The 16,439-nt window shown below is 58.8% G+C and overlaps 6 protein-coding genes across 6 annotated transcripts; all 6 read left to right on the forward strand.

The window, feature by feature from the left end:
* Positions 1-419: 419 nt before the first annotated feature.
* On the forward strand, positions 420-809 carry SPS19_1 (peroxisomal 2 4-dienoyl-CoA reductase sps19; the record flags this gene model as incomplete). Its single annotated transcript, XM_066773677.1, has 2 exons — positions 420-474; positions 547-809. The coding sequence occupies 2 exons, from the start codon at positions 420-422 to the stop codon at positions 807-809; spliced, it is 318 nt and encodes a 105-aa protein (XP_066636244.1).
* Positions 810-1,065: 256 nt separating this feature from the next.
* On the forward strand, positions 1,066-1,789 carry SPS19_2 (peroxisomal 2 4-dienoyl-CoA reductase sps19; the record flags this gene model as incomplete). Its single annotated transcript, XM_066773678.1, has 2 exons — positions 1,066-1,174; positions 1,323-1,789. 2 exons carry the CDS (start codon positions 1,066-1,068, stop codon positions 1,787-1,789), a joined length of 576 nt encoding a protein of 191 aa, XP_066636245.1.
* A 3,439-nt stretch (positions 1,790-5,228) lies between these two features.
* On the forward strand, positions 5,229-6,827 carry SLS55_002195 (uncharacterized protein; the record flags this gene model as incomplete). Its single annotated transcript, XM_066773679.1, has 6 exons — positions 5,229-5,361; positions 5,415-5,604; positions 5,649-5,695; positions 6,064-6,213; positions 6,350-6,720; positions 6,780-6,827. The coding sequence occupies 6 exons, from the start codon at positions 5,229-5,231 to the stop codon at positions 6,825-6,827; spliced, it is 939 nt and encodes a 312-aa protein (XP_066636246.1).
* Positions 6,828-7,571: 744 nt separating this feature from the next.
* SLS55_002196 (uncharacterized protein) lies at positions 7,572-9,210 on the forward strand (the record flags this gene model as incomplete). Its single annotated transcript, XM_066773680.1, has 3 exons — positions 7,572-7,754; positions 7,808-7,913; positions 7,982-9,210. The coding sequence occupies 3 exons, from the start codon at positions 7,572-7,574 to the stop codon at positions 9,208-9,210; spliced, it is 1,518 nt and encodes a 505-aa protein (XP_066636247.1).
* A 1,604-nt stretch (positions 9,211-10,814) lies between these two features.
* On the forward strand, positions 10,815-12,444 carry SLS55_002197 (uncharacterized protein; the record flags this gene model as incomplete). Its single annotated transcript, XM_066773681.1, has 3 exons — positions 10,815-10,977; positions 11,032-11,438; positions 11,491-12,444. 3 exons carry the CDS (start codon positions 10,815-10,817, stop codon positions 12,442-12,444), a joined length of 1,524 nt encoding a protein of 507 aa, XP_066636248.1.
* A 1,569-nt stretch (positions 12,445-14,013) lies between these two features.
* On the forward strand, positions 14,014-15,535 carry SLS55_002198 (uncharacterized protein; the record flags this gene model as incomplete). Its single annotated transcript, XM_066773682.1, has 4 exons — positions 14,014-14,562; positions 14,609-14,676; positions 14,730-14,850; positions 14,906-15,535. The coding sequence occupies 4 exons, from the start codon at positions 14,014-14,016 to the stop codon at positions 15,533-15,535; spliced, it is 1,368 nt and encodes a 455-aa protein (XP_066636249.1).
* Between the last annotated feature and the right edge of the window lie 904 nt (positions 15,536-16,439).

Raw genomic sequence — 16,439 nt, forward strand, 5'->3', positions numbered from 1 at the left:
CGGCTGGAGTTGCGGAGATGAGACGAGGCTGCAGTGCTGGCGAAGCTGTGCTGTTGTTGGCTGTTTTACCGCCTAGCCCCGCCAAGAACGGGTGTGTTCGCCTTCAGTGACGCGGGGTGCCCCGGATGCAGCAGCTCCGCGGCCGGGGAAGGAGCTCTGCAAGACATCGTTTGATCAAAATGCAGAGAGACGGCATTGTTATTCGCACTGCTTATCGCAAGTGTCACTTGGGGCTCCAGCGCAGCCAATGCGCCAGGCCGTATAGTAATGTCGGCAGCTACGTGCCTCGGCCATCGGTTGACGCCCCTCGCCGCATCCCAAGCTGCACGACGACACCTCTAGCTTCGAGGCTCCACACTTTGCCAGGTTGCTTCGCCCGACAATTCCCCAAGCTCTTTTCCACACAGCAACCCGCAAAGATGCCCCTTCCAAAGTACGAGTACGTGAGCGACGTCTGGAGAGACGGTATCTTCGGTAATAGAAACAGCCCTCCCCGCATTCTGCTGCATGACGCAACAGGTGACTTACTGAATGCTTTCCATGTAGCAAACAAGGTCGTTTTCTGTACCGGAGGTGCCGGCTCCATCTGCAGCGCTCAAGTCCGCGCCCTGGTCCATCTCGGCGCCAACGCCGCCATCGTCGGCCGCAACGTGGAGAAGACTGAGAATGCCGCTACCGACATCGCCACCTGCCGCTCTGGCGCAAAGGTGCTCGCTTTGGGAGGCGTCGACGTGAGGAAGCCTGAGGATCTGCAGGCCGCCGCCGATAGAACCGCGAAGGAGCTCGGCAGCATCGACTTCGTCATGTAAGTTTCCCGCCGCTGTGGGCGTAGTCGTGAGCGGAATAAGGGGCTCCACAACCACAGCTGCTCCAGACCGCTCTCCAGAGCTCGCTCCGCCGTCCTCCGGATTCCATGAGTCGCCGCTAATGCACCACCTGCAGTGCCGGAGCCGCAGGAAACTTTCTGGCACCCGTGAGATTTCCCCATCACTTGCAACAGTTAGTGGTGTGGGGTGGACCTGCTGACAGCTATGGTTCTAGATCTCGCAGCTGAGCCCGAACGCCATGAAGTCGGTCATCGACATCGATGTTCTGGGTTCCTACAACACCCTCAAAGCCACACTGCCCTATCTGCTCGAGTCAGCTGCGAAACATAGGACAAATGGCACAAGTCGTAAGTACCGCCGGCCGCGAAATTGGCCCAGGACGACGCTGGCCATGATAGCACGTTGCACCTTTCGGGCCGTCGAACGCCTGCGGCTCATTCGATGCCAAACGTCGAAAAAGAGGCTAATTTGAATCCTCTCTGCCAACTTGCGTAGCTCCGGAACACGGCACCGGCGGTCGCATCATATTTGTGTCGGCCACCCTTCATTACTCCGGCACGCCGCTGCAGGCCCACGCCTCGGTCGCGAAGGCCGGTGTCGACGCCCTCTCGGCCGCCGTCTGCATCGAACAGGGTCCGCTCGGCGTGACCTCGAATGTCATCGCACCGGGCCCGATCGCAGGCACCGAGGGCATGCAGCGCTTGTCGAAGCTCGATTCGGCGACGAATCCGGGAAGGGGCATCCCCAGCGGCCGGTGGGGCGCGGTCAAGGAGATTGCGGATGCTACCGTCTTCCTGTTCAGTGACGCGGCCAACTATGTCAACGGCGACGTGATCGTGGTCGATGGCGGTGCGTGGCGCATGCCTAGCACCAATCCCGGCCAGGAGTTTCAGTACCCCGACTTCCTCATCAGCGGACAGGAGGTGACGGGTGTCAAGGGTGGAAAGAAATCGAAGTTGTAGAGCAGTGGAAATCTCCGCCTGCTTCCGCCAAACGACATCGGTAGACCGCTCTTTTCCCAAGCAGAAGCGATGCGATTGCGCAAGCCATGTTTTTTTGAATAATGTGTCATGCACCCTGTCATCCGTACCTGGCCCAACTATACATAGTCGATGCTCGCAGTGTTAAACAATGCCGTTAGTCGGACCGTCCTTACATATGTACTGTTGAAGCCCGAAGTTTATGCTGATCAGTTCCCGAAATTGCGCTTCGAAAATAGAAACAACAAGGAAAACCCGGAGTCCTGATTCTGCCACCCTGTTATACCTGCACATCAATAAGTTGCTTGCTTTCCAAAAGGAAAGTGCAGATAAGGCCATTGACGAAGCTTGACGGAAGATGCCTTCGGCCGAGGCAGTGTGTAGGTATGTAGAGATGGGGGCACAAGAAGGCTGCACCTCCCCCCCTGCGTCTCGGCTGTTGATGCAGCGCGTCACCAGACAGTAGCCGCGTGGCCCACACCAGATGGCGACCGCATTGTCTTGCTGCGAGGAGGGGACTAGGAAGACACCGAACCGTGGGCGAGGACACCTGCCTACTTATCCTCGACCCGCAGTGACCAGCGCTGAGCAGATCCAGCCCGCGTCCCACGATACTGGACGGGACAGCTGGTTGCCGCGCGGGTGGGACAGAAAGCGGGGAACGTCGCATGGCCGCTTTGCAGCTCACCCGCGTGCAACCGTGATCAACAAGGAATGATGATGCAAGGGCCTGCGCGCGCAGATCCCTCTTGTTCAGGTCGCGAGAGCCAACCAGTGGTGTTGAGCCAGCGCGCAGCGACGCAGCAGTCGCATTGGCAAAGAATTGATCGTCTCTAGGCGACAGACAGCCTGGCGCGACAGGGTGAAGGGGTGAAACCCTTGACAAATCGATCGTGGGCTGGCGAACAAGCAGAGGCGGAGGAACGGAGCGCAGCGAGCAAACAAGCCAGAAATCTGGACCACAGTTCCAGCCACACCCACAACCGGTGGCATCCCAGCGCAGCTGGCAGAAGAAAGGGCGGATCTGAGATGACGACCCGCCGGCGCGCGTGGCACGCACCGCTGGGCTACGAAATTTGGAAGGCTGATGAGAGCAAGCATCCTGTCATCCTCCCGCAACGCACTGATCTCGAAAGGATCTCGAAGCAAAGAAAAACCACGTCGTTGGCGTTCCAAGCGGGCACTACGGCTGGAGGCAGCGCGCTGACTGGCTGCCAAGTCCCACGCTGTGGGTTCTGGTGTCGCTGCGTGAGGCGCCCGGCCCTGCAATCCCCTGAAAATCAGTCAATCGTCATTTCGCGGCCGTGCTGTGAGAGGCTGAGCCCTCGAAAGCCTGAGGTCATTGTGAGCCACGCATAAGCCACGGAGCGAGCGCCAGTGGAGGCATCCGTGCGCCTGGACAGCAGCGTGCAATTGCAGCGCGACCTCCGAGACATTGGCAGGAGATACACGTCGCCCAGCAGCCAGCCCTTTTTAATAGCGGGGCCAGTGCGCGTGCTCTCTCGGTCGTACGATGGCATGCCGCGCTGCTGTTCGCGACGCGGAGGCGGAGGCATGATACGCAGGGTCGACAGTGGTCCGTCGTGCACCGAGTCGTGATGCTGAGGCCTCTGGCACGGTGTCCGGCGAGAGCTGTGATGTCGTAACGCAGCCGGGTCGGCTTGGCAGAGCGGACACCAGCAGCGGTAGAGCCGCACCGAGCACTCGCGGCGCCACCGCCGCCGTTTGGCTAATGGAAAGACAGGCCGTGGCTGCGGAAAGCATCGCCCGACCGCCTTCGGCGATAGGCTGGCCGTTGCGAGGGGTTTCCTGGGCGAGCTGGGAGCGGCTCGGTCGCTGTTCTTGTGTGGCTTGCCGGGAGCCCAATACGGGTGCGTCAGGAGAAGCGACTTTCTGCATCGAGACGACATTGGACGGAGCTAGCCTGGGGTTGATTTGCCACCGCGGCCGGCCAAGGGAGGCCTGACTACTGTGCGCGCGCCGAGGGCCGTTAGGCGGGCTTGTGAGGAGCTCGTGATGGGGTTGAGGCGGCTGCAGTGAGCGTTGTTTGGGTGGTTGACGGCGCCTGATGGCCGCTTGAGAGCTGGTGGCCGGCACTGCTGCACGCCTTCCAGATGAGTCGCCGGGGATTGTGGTTAGAGCGCCTACGCGTGCGGTGGGCGGGCCATCCTTTGCGCAAGTGGCAGATCGCGCGGCATGATCGGCAGCCCGCTGCTGCCAGCATCTGCGTGAGTGCTGCCCGGCAGGTCGATGATGATTGCTGCGCGAGTGCTGACTACTCTCCCGCCGGCCCCCTTCCTGCTGCGAGGAGCGAAGTCTTCACACAAACCACACCATCGTGTCCAGCTATCGCCGCTCCCGAAGCGCACTTGCGCTTTCTCCACCCTCGTTGATCGTTTTGTTTGTTTTTGACGCTCGTTTCAACCCCAGTTCCACCCAGCGCCAGTGGCCGTGTCGACGCCGCTATCGCTGCAGCCGCCCTCGCTCACCACCGCGCTGCCCTCGCCCCGCTGCAGAAGCCCTCCTTTCCTCGTGTCATGATATCAGCATTGCGCCGCTCCACCCTCGATTCGCTTTGACACGCGCCTTCCTCAAGCCTCGCAGTCAGCAACGCGGCACGCCAGCGCCGCCCTCGCAGCACTCACAACCTCGTCTGCGCACCGCGACCCTTTCACGCGGAATCGTCGGATCCTCTGCGTCCCAAGAGAGCAACTTAGCGTTTCGACGGTGCGTAATTCGTATTTTCCTTATTCCGCGAGCCGCGGGTTGGAGCGCTTCCGTTGCGGGCTTGGTGCATCTGTGTGCCTGCTAGCTTCGCCCGCCTCGCTTCCGGCCAAGCGCTGGACGCTGCATGCGGGTGGCCCGAGCTGCGGCCCATGGAAACGCCCTCCCGCCGGCTCTCTTCCCAAACACCACTCCTCCACTCCCACCGCAACGCCGCATCCTCAAATTCGAGCCCTCCCCGCGCACCCGCCCCCCGCGCCTCTCTATCGCTCCCCGGCCGCAGCGACGTGCCGGTCGACAATGCTAACGGCCCGAGCAGCTCTATCTCTTCATTGAGTCGGAGCTCCTTCGCGTACGTGTCGATCGCCTCGCCCACGTCTGCTTAAACCCGAGCTCCTGGCGACTCTCGCTTTCCGCGCGGCACCCCCGTTGCCGTCCGCATCACCGGACAGGAGCACCCATCGCCAATCGCTTCTCCCAGCATTGTCACAGCAACCGCCGGCCCAGCTGCCGATTCCCAGCCACCGCGCCGATCTGTCCGAAGTATCACCACTGCGGCACGGACGCACGAACCTTCTAGTCACCTGCCTTGGCTATCTGTCAGTGGCAGCGCAAGCGGGTCCTCCCGAACGACCGGGGCTGTCGCTATCAAAATACCCTCGCTTCCACCAGTAATCGCGGTCGGGCACCACTCAAAATGATCGCTCGTCGCCTCTTCCACGCACAGCGGCTGCTGTTGCTCCTCACCACATTAACTCTCATCAATCGCGTGAGCGCCCTCACGCAGACGTATTGCTCTAGTCAGAACACCGGCTCGGACAACCTGCAAGGTATGCGCTTCCAAGAGCTGTTGTTTGATTCTCCTTTCTGACGCGATCTGAAGACACCTACACCTTCCAGTCGAATGGCCACTGCCACGACAAGTGCGTAGAGGACTATGCGTTTGCTGTTGTCCAAGGAAAGCAGTGTTGGTGCTCCAACTACGCGCCCTCTGATCAGCAGGATACCAGCAACTGCGACACTACTTGCCCTGGCTACGGCTATGAAGATTGCGGTAACTCGGACGACGACTTGTATGGCTACATAAAGCTGGACCTGGCCGCGTCCGGAACTCAAGGCGCGTCGACCGCTGCGAGCACATCCACGGCGGCTTCGACTTCCACGGTAAGTCATGCAGCGTGCGCGTTGGGCGGCATTTTTTACTGCCGATATGGGTCACGGCGTTGCGTGACCAACTCTTGTTGTCTCCCTCTTCTGCACACTTCACAACATCTTCACTTCTTCGCTTCTTTTAAGTGTGACGCTTCCTTCCGAACGTCATTTTTAACTTTCTTTTGGTGCAGAGTTCCGCTGCTGCGCCGAGCTCTGTGGAGACGACCATTAGAGTGCCTGACCCGGAAACCGTCGTCCAGACGGTGACCCAGTCGGCATCTGTGGTCGTTTCGACAGTCTTTCCCGTATGAGGAATCTTATGTCCCCTTACCGCTCCACTCCTCTCGGGCTGCTGGCATTAGCTAACAGTCCTTCGGCAGAAGACTTCATCCACCTCGACGTCGGAATCATCCACCAGCTCTGCCGCCGCTACTACCTCATCGTCAAGTTCGTCAAGCTCCTCGGAGGAATCGAGCTCCTCATCGTCTACTCGGACTTCAACCCCGGTCACTCAAGTCACCGTTGTCACCGTTGGCGGTTCTGTTGTGACCCAGACCGTGACTTCTGCGCCGTCTGCTGGAGATGATGCTTCTCCTTCCTCTTCCTCCGCTGGTTCACGCGTTTCCGGCGGTGCAATTGCTGGCGCAGTTATTGGAGGCCTTGCAGGTCTCGCTCTGATAGCCGGAGGCATTGTCTTCTTCCTCATGCGCATGCGCCGTAAGCAGGAGCAAACAGCTCAGGATACCGAGAATGGATCCGCAGGTGTTACGCCCCAAAGGAACGTCAGCACACTTAGTAGAACCGGGCTCCTCAGATCTGGAGAAAAGGATTACACAGCTACGCTGCCACCCATCAATACAGCTCGCCAAAGCTCCGACCCATCCGACGCCATGACGCCAAACTCGGAGCGGCGCAACAGCCGACCCTTGTTCTACGATCAGCGCTTGAATCCTCAACCGTTCATGAACTTGGATAATGGCAGCCATGGCAGCATCGTTTCCATTGAGGACAACCGTGACTACACGAGGACGTTGAACGTAAGTTTCACACCACAGTTGTGCTCGTAGTAAGTGTGCATGGTTAATAATTTTTGCAGGTCCGCAATCCGGATCCTCCGGAGCGCCAGTCGCGCGACTCGTGGTAGTCGAGGCCTATTATTAGGGCTCTTCCGACTGACGGCCCGTTTTCTCTTGCGCCTCGATACCCTCCCTCCGGTTGTCTTGACGACTCATTAGCATTGGCGTTTCGGTGTATTAGTTTTCCTTCTGTCAGCAACGCGACGACACGAATCTCGACTTCCTGGATGTCCAAAAAACACCGACCAGGCCAAGTCCCCGGATTCTCCACCGGGATTACTTGGTAAACTATCATTTGTACCATAGAATCATCTTCTTCTTTCTCTCTTTCTTGCTGGATACGGCAAAGTACATAATTTGGGAGGGCATGGACAAATAGGGCAGGAGCGGTAAGGACCTCGGCGGGAATAATAGTTTCTTAAGGGTTGCTCAAATTGGCAACAAAGCCTAAGGGTAGGCACAGGCTCGCAGCGACAGCGGTCAGGATCAAGCATAGAGCCTATTGGATTGGACTAAGGCTTGTCCTAGCACGGCTCTGAGGCGGTCGAAGAAAAGTCGTTGAATTGCGAAATGAATGAATCCAATTCAATAATAATGCAATCTAAGCTATGTCTGTAAGCACGTGCCAAAGTTCATTCATGAGTGCCCAAGATTTACATGCGCGGCGATCTCGCGGAGATGGGTCGTGCGGCGGCGGCGCGGGCGAGATGACGGCATTTTTTGTACGCGACACCACTGCCGTCAACATCCTCCACCGGTTTATTGCCCAATTGACCGCTCCGGCTCCCCGCTGAGCTGAGCCGTCCCGCAGCATGTCTTCTTGGATATCGAGAAACTCGTACTCGCACAATTCGCAGCTCGCAGCCACCGCCGTCGCGTCGGGCGCTCTCGCCGCAAGTCTTGTACTGGGATATCAGGCCGCACGAAGGAAGTACAAGGTCGAGAGTTTGAAGGCGCACATCCCGGAGCCTGGGCAAGACCATCCAACCACGAGGGTATGCACGTTCTTCTCGCCTTTATCCGGGCATTCTCGACTGACCAAGCAAAGCTGACAGAGTACGGCGCCGCATCAGACCATGTCTTCGCTCCCAGCAAAGAGGACGAACGAGGCATCGCTCTAGCCATTCGCGCACGATCCGGCGATTACGACGACGGTACGCCTCTTTTGCTCCTGCGCAGACCATGTTCAGCCCTTAACTGACGCATACCGGGCGCCTCTCAGACCTCATACTCGAACAACTGGCACGCAATCGCGTCTTCCTCACCGACGAAGGGCTAGCGAAGCTCCGCAACGCCTTCGTGATCGTGGTCGGCTGTGGCGGCGTCGGCTCGCATGCGGTTGCGACGCTGACGCGTTCGGGCGTGTCGAAACTGCGGCTGATCGACTTCGACCAGGTGACGCTGTCGTCGCTGAACCGGCACGCCGTGGCGACGCTGGCGGATGTGGGCACGCCCAAGGTGCATGCGATCCGCAAGCGCCTGGAGCAGGTGTGCCCGTGGACGCACTTCGACTGCCGCAACGAGCTCTTCAACGAGACGGTGGCCGAGCGCCAGCTGGCGCCCGACGCGAGCGGGCAGAAGCCCGACTTCGTGATCGACGCCATCGACAACATCGATAGCAAGGTGGCGCTGCTGGCGCACTGCCACCGCAACGGCATCCCCGTTGTGTCGTCCATGGGCGCGGGCTGCAAGAGCGACCCCACGCGCGTCTTCGTGGGCGACATCTCGGCGTCGACCGAGGACCCGCTCTCGCGGTCGACGCGGCGCCGGCTGCGCGCGCTCGGCATCAAGGACGGCATCCCGGTCGTGTTCTCGGGCGAGAAGACGGCGCCGGGCAAGGCGCAGCTGCTGCCGCTGCCCGAGGACGAGTACAAGAAGGGCAGCGTGGGCGAGCTGGGCGTGCTGCCCGACTTCCGCGTGCGGATCCTGCCGGTGCTGGGCACGATGCCGGCCATCTTCGGCCTCAGCGTGGCCAACCACGCCATCCTGGAGATCACGGGGTACCCGCACGAGTACCTGCAGAGCAAGAGCCGCGACAAGCTGTACGACGGCGTGCTCGCGGCGCTGCAGGGCGCCGAGGAGCGCCTGGCGCGCCACCGCGGCTTCGACGCCGTGGGCCTGCGCATCCCCGTCACGCAGGACGACGTCGGCTATCTGATCGAGGAGGCGTGGCACGGGAAGAGCGTGGTGACGGGCCTCTCGACCCGCCTCGCGCTCGTCAGGTGGAGGGCGCCCGAGGCCGAGAGCTTCGTGGACAGGAGGTTCGAGGGCCAGAAGAGCACGCTGCTGAAGCTGACGGACCTGGTCTTGATGACGAAGGAGGAGGCGCAGAAGCACGAGAGGGAGGTGCTGAAGGGGGACAAGCGGCCCGAGGACCTGTACGACCCGGAAGTGCTGAGGCTGGTTGAGGATAGATTGAAGGAGGAGCAGGTGTTTCAGAGATTTAGGTGAAGGGGAAGGGGTACGAAATAGAAAGATTTCGGGAAAACATATATCCCATTTTGTATGCGGCTGGTCAGAATGTGTGCACTGGGTCCTACTTGACATGGCCGTTTCAATCGAATGTGCTTGCGAATGTGTTGGAATGTTGGCCCCCTAAGCTGGTCTTTAGGACGAAAGCAATGTAGTACTGAGGATGTAAAGGGAAATGATGGGTCGTCTCAATGACACCGACGGGTAAAACAAAGGTCATTGATCTAACTAAATGCCAGTCACAATTCCTACTTACAGCATAGTCGAAGATGGGCTACGATTGAAGATTAGACACTTTAGGGTGAGACTATGCTTGAGTACGAGGGTTGAGTAGGCGGAAGGACACTTGGATATGTGACGGAAAGTTCTATGACTCGTCAAGGGCTTAGAGCCGTAACCTAATACGAAAGACTTGCCTGTTTTCGGCTGCCTGCAGCATTACTACCACGTGGACAGGGCCTTGCATGCGGACGCATGTCATAATCTCCCCTATATGCCTTGCAGATCATGCTTGTAAGCGTCTACTTATCTGCTTACACACCCGAAATATAATAGCATGGATGGTCAAGACCCCACCATTGACAAGTGTTAAGCAAGTCTTGGTCGCTGAGGAAGGTCATTGTTTGCTGCGATTATTATGGGGTTTCTCACATTGATTTCGGCGGAGATCGGGAATGGATGGCTGCGGCATCTTGTTAAAGGGGTAGATGTGCATTTGGGCGCAGATGAGACAGTAGCGGTGAATGATGGTGAAGCAAGTCGTCACCCCCGAGTGGCTTGCGTCGCCGCTGTGCTCCCCATATTGAGGCTTTGTGGAGAAGGTGAAACAGCAATGCTGGTGGAGAGGCTGTATGGCACTCTGTGCTTGTCTGTATACTGACAGCATCCTGGCCTTGGTTATTGTGGTTTCGTAACTCGGATGGTAGCTTGGCAAGGACCCACCGGGTGGTGGCCATGTTAGTCAACTGAAAAGGAAAGAGGAGAATGGCGTTGGGACCGAGAACGAACACGAATGTGGCTGTGGAACTGATCTATCTCAACCAGAGTTCCATGCTAGTTTTACGTTCAATCCGGGTGCTGCGGGGTTGTCTTCTGGAAGCATACAGAAGTAATGCTTGTGATTTGACTGTTCTTCCACCGGAGTGATCCTCAGACATGACTCCCGAAAGCAAGTAATGCGAAAGTTTCTGGTCACAGGAAAGATGCTGAAAGCGGGTCTTCGGGCGACAGATCGGCCTACTATGCTGTTGCCTGTACGAAACATTCGCACCTATTGTGGAATCCGAAACACGAGTCAAGCACAGGTCAATGGACGCTAGGGTCTGCTGCTTTGGGGTATGACGAGCATAGCCGGCGGTAATTGACCAATCAGACATGGCGGTCAGACTCGTACTCGGATTTCCCGGCCGGGGAGGACCTACACCATCTGCATGTAGCACAAACAGTACAGCTCCATACTAGGATGGATTGCCTGAAGATCTGCTCAGCAGCGAGAATCTTTGTCCTTTAAGAATGCCATCGCCGCGCAAGAAGATGCTGCATCCCCCAGCTCTCACCAAGCACTCGACATCATCACCCTCATCATGGCTTTGAGAACTTCGTTGCTTTTCGTTTTGGCAGCAAACGCTGGCGCTGCCATTGCGTCGAACTTCTCCTCTCCGGCAGCAGCATGCCAGTTCTTCGGCGAAAACTACCCCAACATCACGTCCTTTCCAAACCAGACTGCATACATCGACATCAACAAGGGTGAGCAACCGTGCGACTTCGCTCGTTCTTCAATGCATATGCTTACAGCAACAGACTACTGGTCTGCCGCAGCATCGCTCGGCCCAGCCTGCATCTTCTCGCCCAGCTCGGCCGAGCTCATGGGCGCTGCGGTCAAGGCACTTGTCCGGTTCAACGCCCCGTTCGCGATCAAGGGAGGCGGGCACATGGCCATTGAGGGCGCGGCCAACATCGACTCGTCCGGCGTGCTCTTGTCCAGCACGAACCTGAACCAGATCGAGCTCTCCGAGGACAAGTCCAGTGTCGCCGTCGGTCCCGGCAACAGATGGGGCGATGTGTACAATTACCTCGAGTCGTACGGGCTGGCGGTAGTTGGCGGACGGATGAGTATTGTCGGCGTGCCCGGCCTCCTGATGGGCGGTGGCATTTCCAGCTTCGGCAACGAGTACGGCTGGTCGTCGTCGAACATTGATTCCTACACGGTACGCATCCCCGCCACCAGCATAGCCCAAGCAACAGCTAACGTGTGAGCAGTGCGTCCTCAGCAACGGCGATGTCGTCGTGGCCAACGCGACCAACGACCACGCCGACCTCTTCTGGGCACTCCGTGGCGGCGGCAACTCGTTCTGCCTGGTCACCAACTTCCAGATGCGCACCATCGACGTGCCGGTCATGAGCGCCGGTCAGCGCTCCTACGGCACCGGCGACGCCGTCGGCCGTGCCTTCCTCGACAGCGTGTACGAGATGACGGTGCACCCGAGCCCCGATGTCAAGGGCGCCGTGACGCCCATCGCCCGGGCCAGCGACGCCTTCAACGGCACGACCTACAACGCCATGTTCTACTACAACGGCAACGACACCACGCCCGACTTCTTCGCCAACTTCTCCGCGCCCGTCCTGACGCCCGAGCACGACAGCATGACCGTCATGACGGGCATGGGTGCCGCCGCCGAGGCCATGGCCGAGGGGACGGACACGGTGCTGGGCATGCGCGAGGGCTGGTGGGTCGTGTCCATCGTCGCCAACCGTGAGGCCATGCAGATCATCCACGACACCTATTTCGCCACGGTCGCCGAGCACTTTGGCGACATCGAGGGATGGATCACCGGGCTGGCGTACAACATCATCTCCAAGGAGTACGTCCTCGCCGGCATCAACGACGGCGGCGACCCCATGGGCCTCGATCCCAACGCCGGGCCCTACTTCTGGGTCGAGGAGAGCATCACCTGGACGCACGCCGAGGACGATGACAAGATCCAGGCCTTTTACGAGGAGGTCAACAGGAAAATCACGGCCCAGCTCGAGCCGCTCGGCGTGCTGCACCCCTTCCTGTACATGAACGATGTCAACCAGGTCCAGGACGTGTTTGCCGGTTACCCGAAGAGCAGCGTGCAGATGTTGCAGATGATCAGGGACAAGTACGACCCGGATATGGTCTTCACCAAGCAGATGCCGGGTGGGTTCAAGGTGGCGAACGCTCAGTGTTAGAGCTCAAAAACTGTAGTGTACATAAGCAGGTTGTAGCTGGGTGAAGAGAGATACGTAGACGCGGAAATGATTGAGAAGTTCTTCGATCGAAAGCGAGTACTTGACGCACATGCCGCCCTCTGAACAACGACCATCAGGCAGCCATCAACTCACTGGAGTTTTGACAAAGCTCGTGACTAGGAAGCCTCGACGAGAATGGTGGGCTTAGTGAGACAATCGGTGTTTTCGTGCCGCTTTATCCGCGGATCTCCGGCAACACCACAGGTGTTCGCGTCGAGGCTGGTGTCGAGATGGTGTCATAAGGTACGAGCTTACCTGGCGCCGGTGTTGGTCGGAATAGCTTACGCAGTCCCGGAACGAGCTGGCCGATCCTGCCAGTGACGCCGGCGGCTGACGGTGATTCGCTTTGCAGCGTGACTGCTGCAGGTCATTGGAAAGCGTATCACTGCATGAAGATGACAGGAAGAAGCACGAAGCGAGGCGGCTCCTTTTCGTCGTCGCCACGCACGAGACCCCTCACACCGCGTAATGTCGTGGCTAAAGGTGCAGCGGGCGTCAGAGCTCGAGGCGTCGATATTCCCGGACGGGCCGGTGCGGGCTGCGAATGAGAAATGTGGAGGACGCGCCCCACGCACCCCCCGGACAAGCTTCGACAAGCGTTCCCAAGCTCCACTAAAGGCGGAGCTGCCTGTTCGAGCAACGTCAGATAAAGCCCTTGCGCCAAATGCCCGCCCATCCGTCCAACGGCTTCGGCCACCAGTGCGACCTGCATCATTTCGTCCAAGGCTAATTTGTGTCCGTCGCATCGCATAGGCCACGAACCCTGCTTCACGTTCAGGGACCAACAGCGCACCTCACCGACACAGCTCCGATCAACCTTCCCCGCATCCGTGCAGTATGCCTTTGCCGTGAGCGCATTCCCAGCCATCTGCCAGGGCTATCGTTCCCGTCAGCCTGCGTGAGCCTACGCCTCTTCCGCCTACGCCCGACGCCATCGACTCTCGGAAATTCCACCTACGAGGAGCCAGAGCAATACAGCAGCTTTGGCCACACCTATCCCGTTCAATCCTCCCACTCCTTGCCTGGGATTCCATGCAGCTAGTTGCCAAGGTCTGTACGTCTCCCTCGGCCGCACCCTTGAAAACGGAATCTTCCAACGTCATCACTCAGACTCGTCACGGCGTTGCTTTCTTTTACTCATACGTCTTACAGAAACAAAACACTCGTGATCCCTGCACACCCTGTCAATGGCCGCGGAAACAAGAAACTACCCCCAACTCGGCCTCGGAGTTACCAAGGCCATCGCACCGTTACCCTTGTCTCCAGATGCAGATCCAAGCACTTGATCACCTTGGCCAAGTGGAGACCATCTCATCATCGCGGCTCAGTGAGGGGAAGCATTGCCGATGCATTGAAGCAGGTCACCCGCCCACGCGTAGCTATCGCCATTCGCGTCTGGCCCGGCCTTCGCGTCCAGCTATAAAATCCGACCAGTTCCCTCCCATTTCCCCCTCAACCCTCGTCCGTGTCCCTCGTCCCGTCAATTGAACACCCCCTCGTCTCGCCACAATGGTGTCGTCTCTGTCCATCCTCTTGGCCCTATCCGCGCTGCACGGCGCCGTCCGCGGCGCCCCAGCCTCGGACCCCCTTCGCGGCTCGCCAGCGCTGCAGGGCTACAACCCGTCGAACATCCTGACCGACGAAGACACGACGGACGTGCAGTATGAGCTGGCGCCGGGGCAGACGGACGACGCGGACCTAGGCACGTACCTCGACTTCTCCGACATCGAGAACCCCCAGCCCATCCGCGGCTCCAAGGGCGGTACCGACCCGGGCCCGCACAACTCAGACGTCGACCGGCTGAACAGCGACAAGCTGGCGCCGCCCGGAACCGACCACGGCCAGACCATCAGCGCGCAGTGGAGCATGGGCCTCAGCCACGCCAAGCTGGGAAAGCAGGGCGCGGGCTGGTCGAGGCAGCAGAACGAGGTCGTGCTGCCCGACGCGACGGCCATGGCTGGCGTCGACATGAGGCTCGAGCCCGGTGGCTATCGCGAGCTGCATTGGCATGTGGCGGGCGAGTGGGCATTGATGCTCAATGGCACCGTTCGCGTTCAGGTATGTGCTTTGTGGGGAGAGTGACTACTGTTCTAACAGCGGCCAGGCGGTACAAGAGGACGGCAAGACTTTTGTGGATGATGTCAGCAAGGGCGACGTCTGGTTCTTCCCTCCGTAGGTCATCACCGTCTGCTTCTGTACGGAGCCAAACTGACATGCTGCGACAGTGGCATCCCGCATTCAATCCAGGCTCTCGACGGCGGCGCCGAGTTCATGCTCGTCTTCGACGACGGCAGCTTCTCCGAAGACAACACCTTCCTCGTTTCAGAGATCTTCGCCCACAACCCCGTAAGCAACACTCGTTCTCCCCGCCCCAGACACCCAACTGACACCCCATTTGCAGAAAACGGTCCTCGCCAAAGACCTCCACGTCAACACCTCGGCCTTCGACAACATCCCGGACGGCGAGCTCTTCATCTTCCCCGGCACCAAGGCGCCGACCGACATCGAGAAGCAGAACGTCACGGGCTCGGCCGGCGTGCTCGCGGGCGCGGCCAGCTACACGTACCACTTCTCCGAGCAGCCCGCGCACGAGGTGCCCGGCGGCAGCGTCAAGATCGTCGACCCGCTCACCTTCCCCGCCGCGCCCAACTTCAGCGCCGCCGTCGTCACCATCAAGCCCGGCGCTCTGCGCGAGGTGCACTGGCACCCCAGCTCCGACGAGTGGTCGTTCTTCCTGGCCGGCAAGGCGCGCGCCACGCTCTTCACCCCGCCCGACGTGGCCACCACGTTCGACTACCACGCCGGCGACGTCGGCTACTTCCCAAAGAGCAACTCGCACTACATCGAGAACGTGGGCGACGAGGACGTCGTGCTGCTCGAGGTGCTGCAGGCGGATCATTTCAGCGACATGAGCCTGAGCCAGTGGCTGGCGCTGACGCCGCATCAGATTGTCATCGACACGCTGAATCTGGCCGCGGAGGATGTGGACAAGATCCCCAAGGAGAAGGAGATTGTTGTCGCGGCGAACTGATGGTGATTTCTTTCATGGTGTACTACGCCAATTTGATAAGCAATACTATCTGGATCTGGAGAATTGAAAATGCGACATCAAGGCTGGCGTGTGAACTGTCATCATCTGCTGTAGTCGCAGAATCTACCATATCTAATCTGACTCTGAGCTTCCCACACCGCATCTATTTTTATTTTTATTTGCTGCTGCAATTAGCAAGCTAGTAGGGGCAGAGAGCGATGAGGGATTGCGTCACAGAGATCGGTTGAATTCATTCGTCCGCCCCTTGTCATGGCTCTTCCCGTCTCACTGCATGCTACCCTGCATCCCACCTTGAGCTTACGTGCCCGATGCTGACACTTCTCCTCTCCAATGCCGATTCTTCCGCGCTTTTTTTTCTCTCAGGGGAAGTTCGTCGCTGTAACGAGCTTACTTTGCGACTGGCTTCCGAGTGAGTACTCTTCAGCTGTGGCCTGCTCCGCTTCTCGGGTCATCCCGGATTTTTTCTTCTAAACGCCCCCGGCAGTGAGCTATGCTGGTGGACCCACAGTTTCACTCATGAAGTATGCAAGGTGCATAGAAGGGTGCTATTCACGTACCGTATACCTGTGGATTCAGACTTGAGCCGAGCTACTGTTCGAAAACTCATGTAGCACTTGCCGCGATTCCTCTTCTGATTTGCCTTTTGACCCATGTCTGTCACAGCTAGGCAGCCCCGGCACTACAAGGACCCTGGGGCTATAACGAATGCCATGCATGAATCATTTGATCGTTATGCCAAGGATTGAATATAGCCCGGAGCTCCTGCACATTGCCGAGATAACCTTAAAATCTATCCAGTACGTAACAAGCCCAATAACGTCTTCGGTACGAAGACGCTGCCGTATCCATTAGCACTTGGAGTGTTTCTGACCCGCAATCGTGC

This window comes from Diplodia seriata (genome assembly GCF_021436955.1).
Source record: "Diplodia seriata strain FDS-637 chromosome Unknown scaffold_2, whole genome shotgun sequence".
Taxonomy (NCBI): domain Eukaryota; kingdom Fungi; phylum Ascomycota; class Dothideomycetes; order Botryosphaeriales; family Botryosphaeriaceae; genus Diplodia; species Diplodia seriata.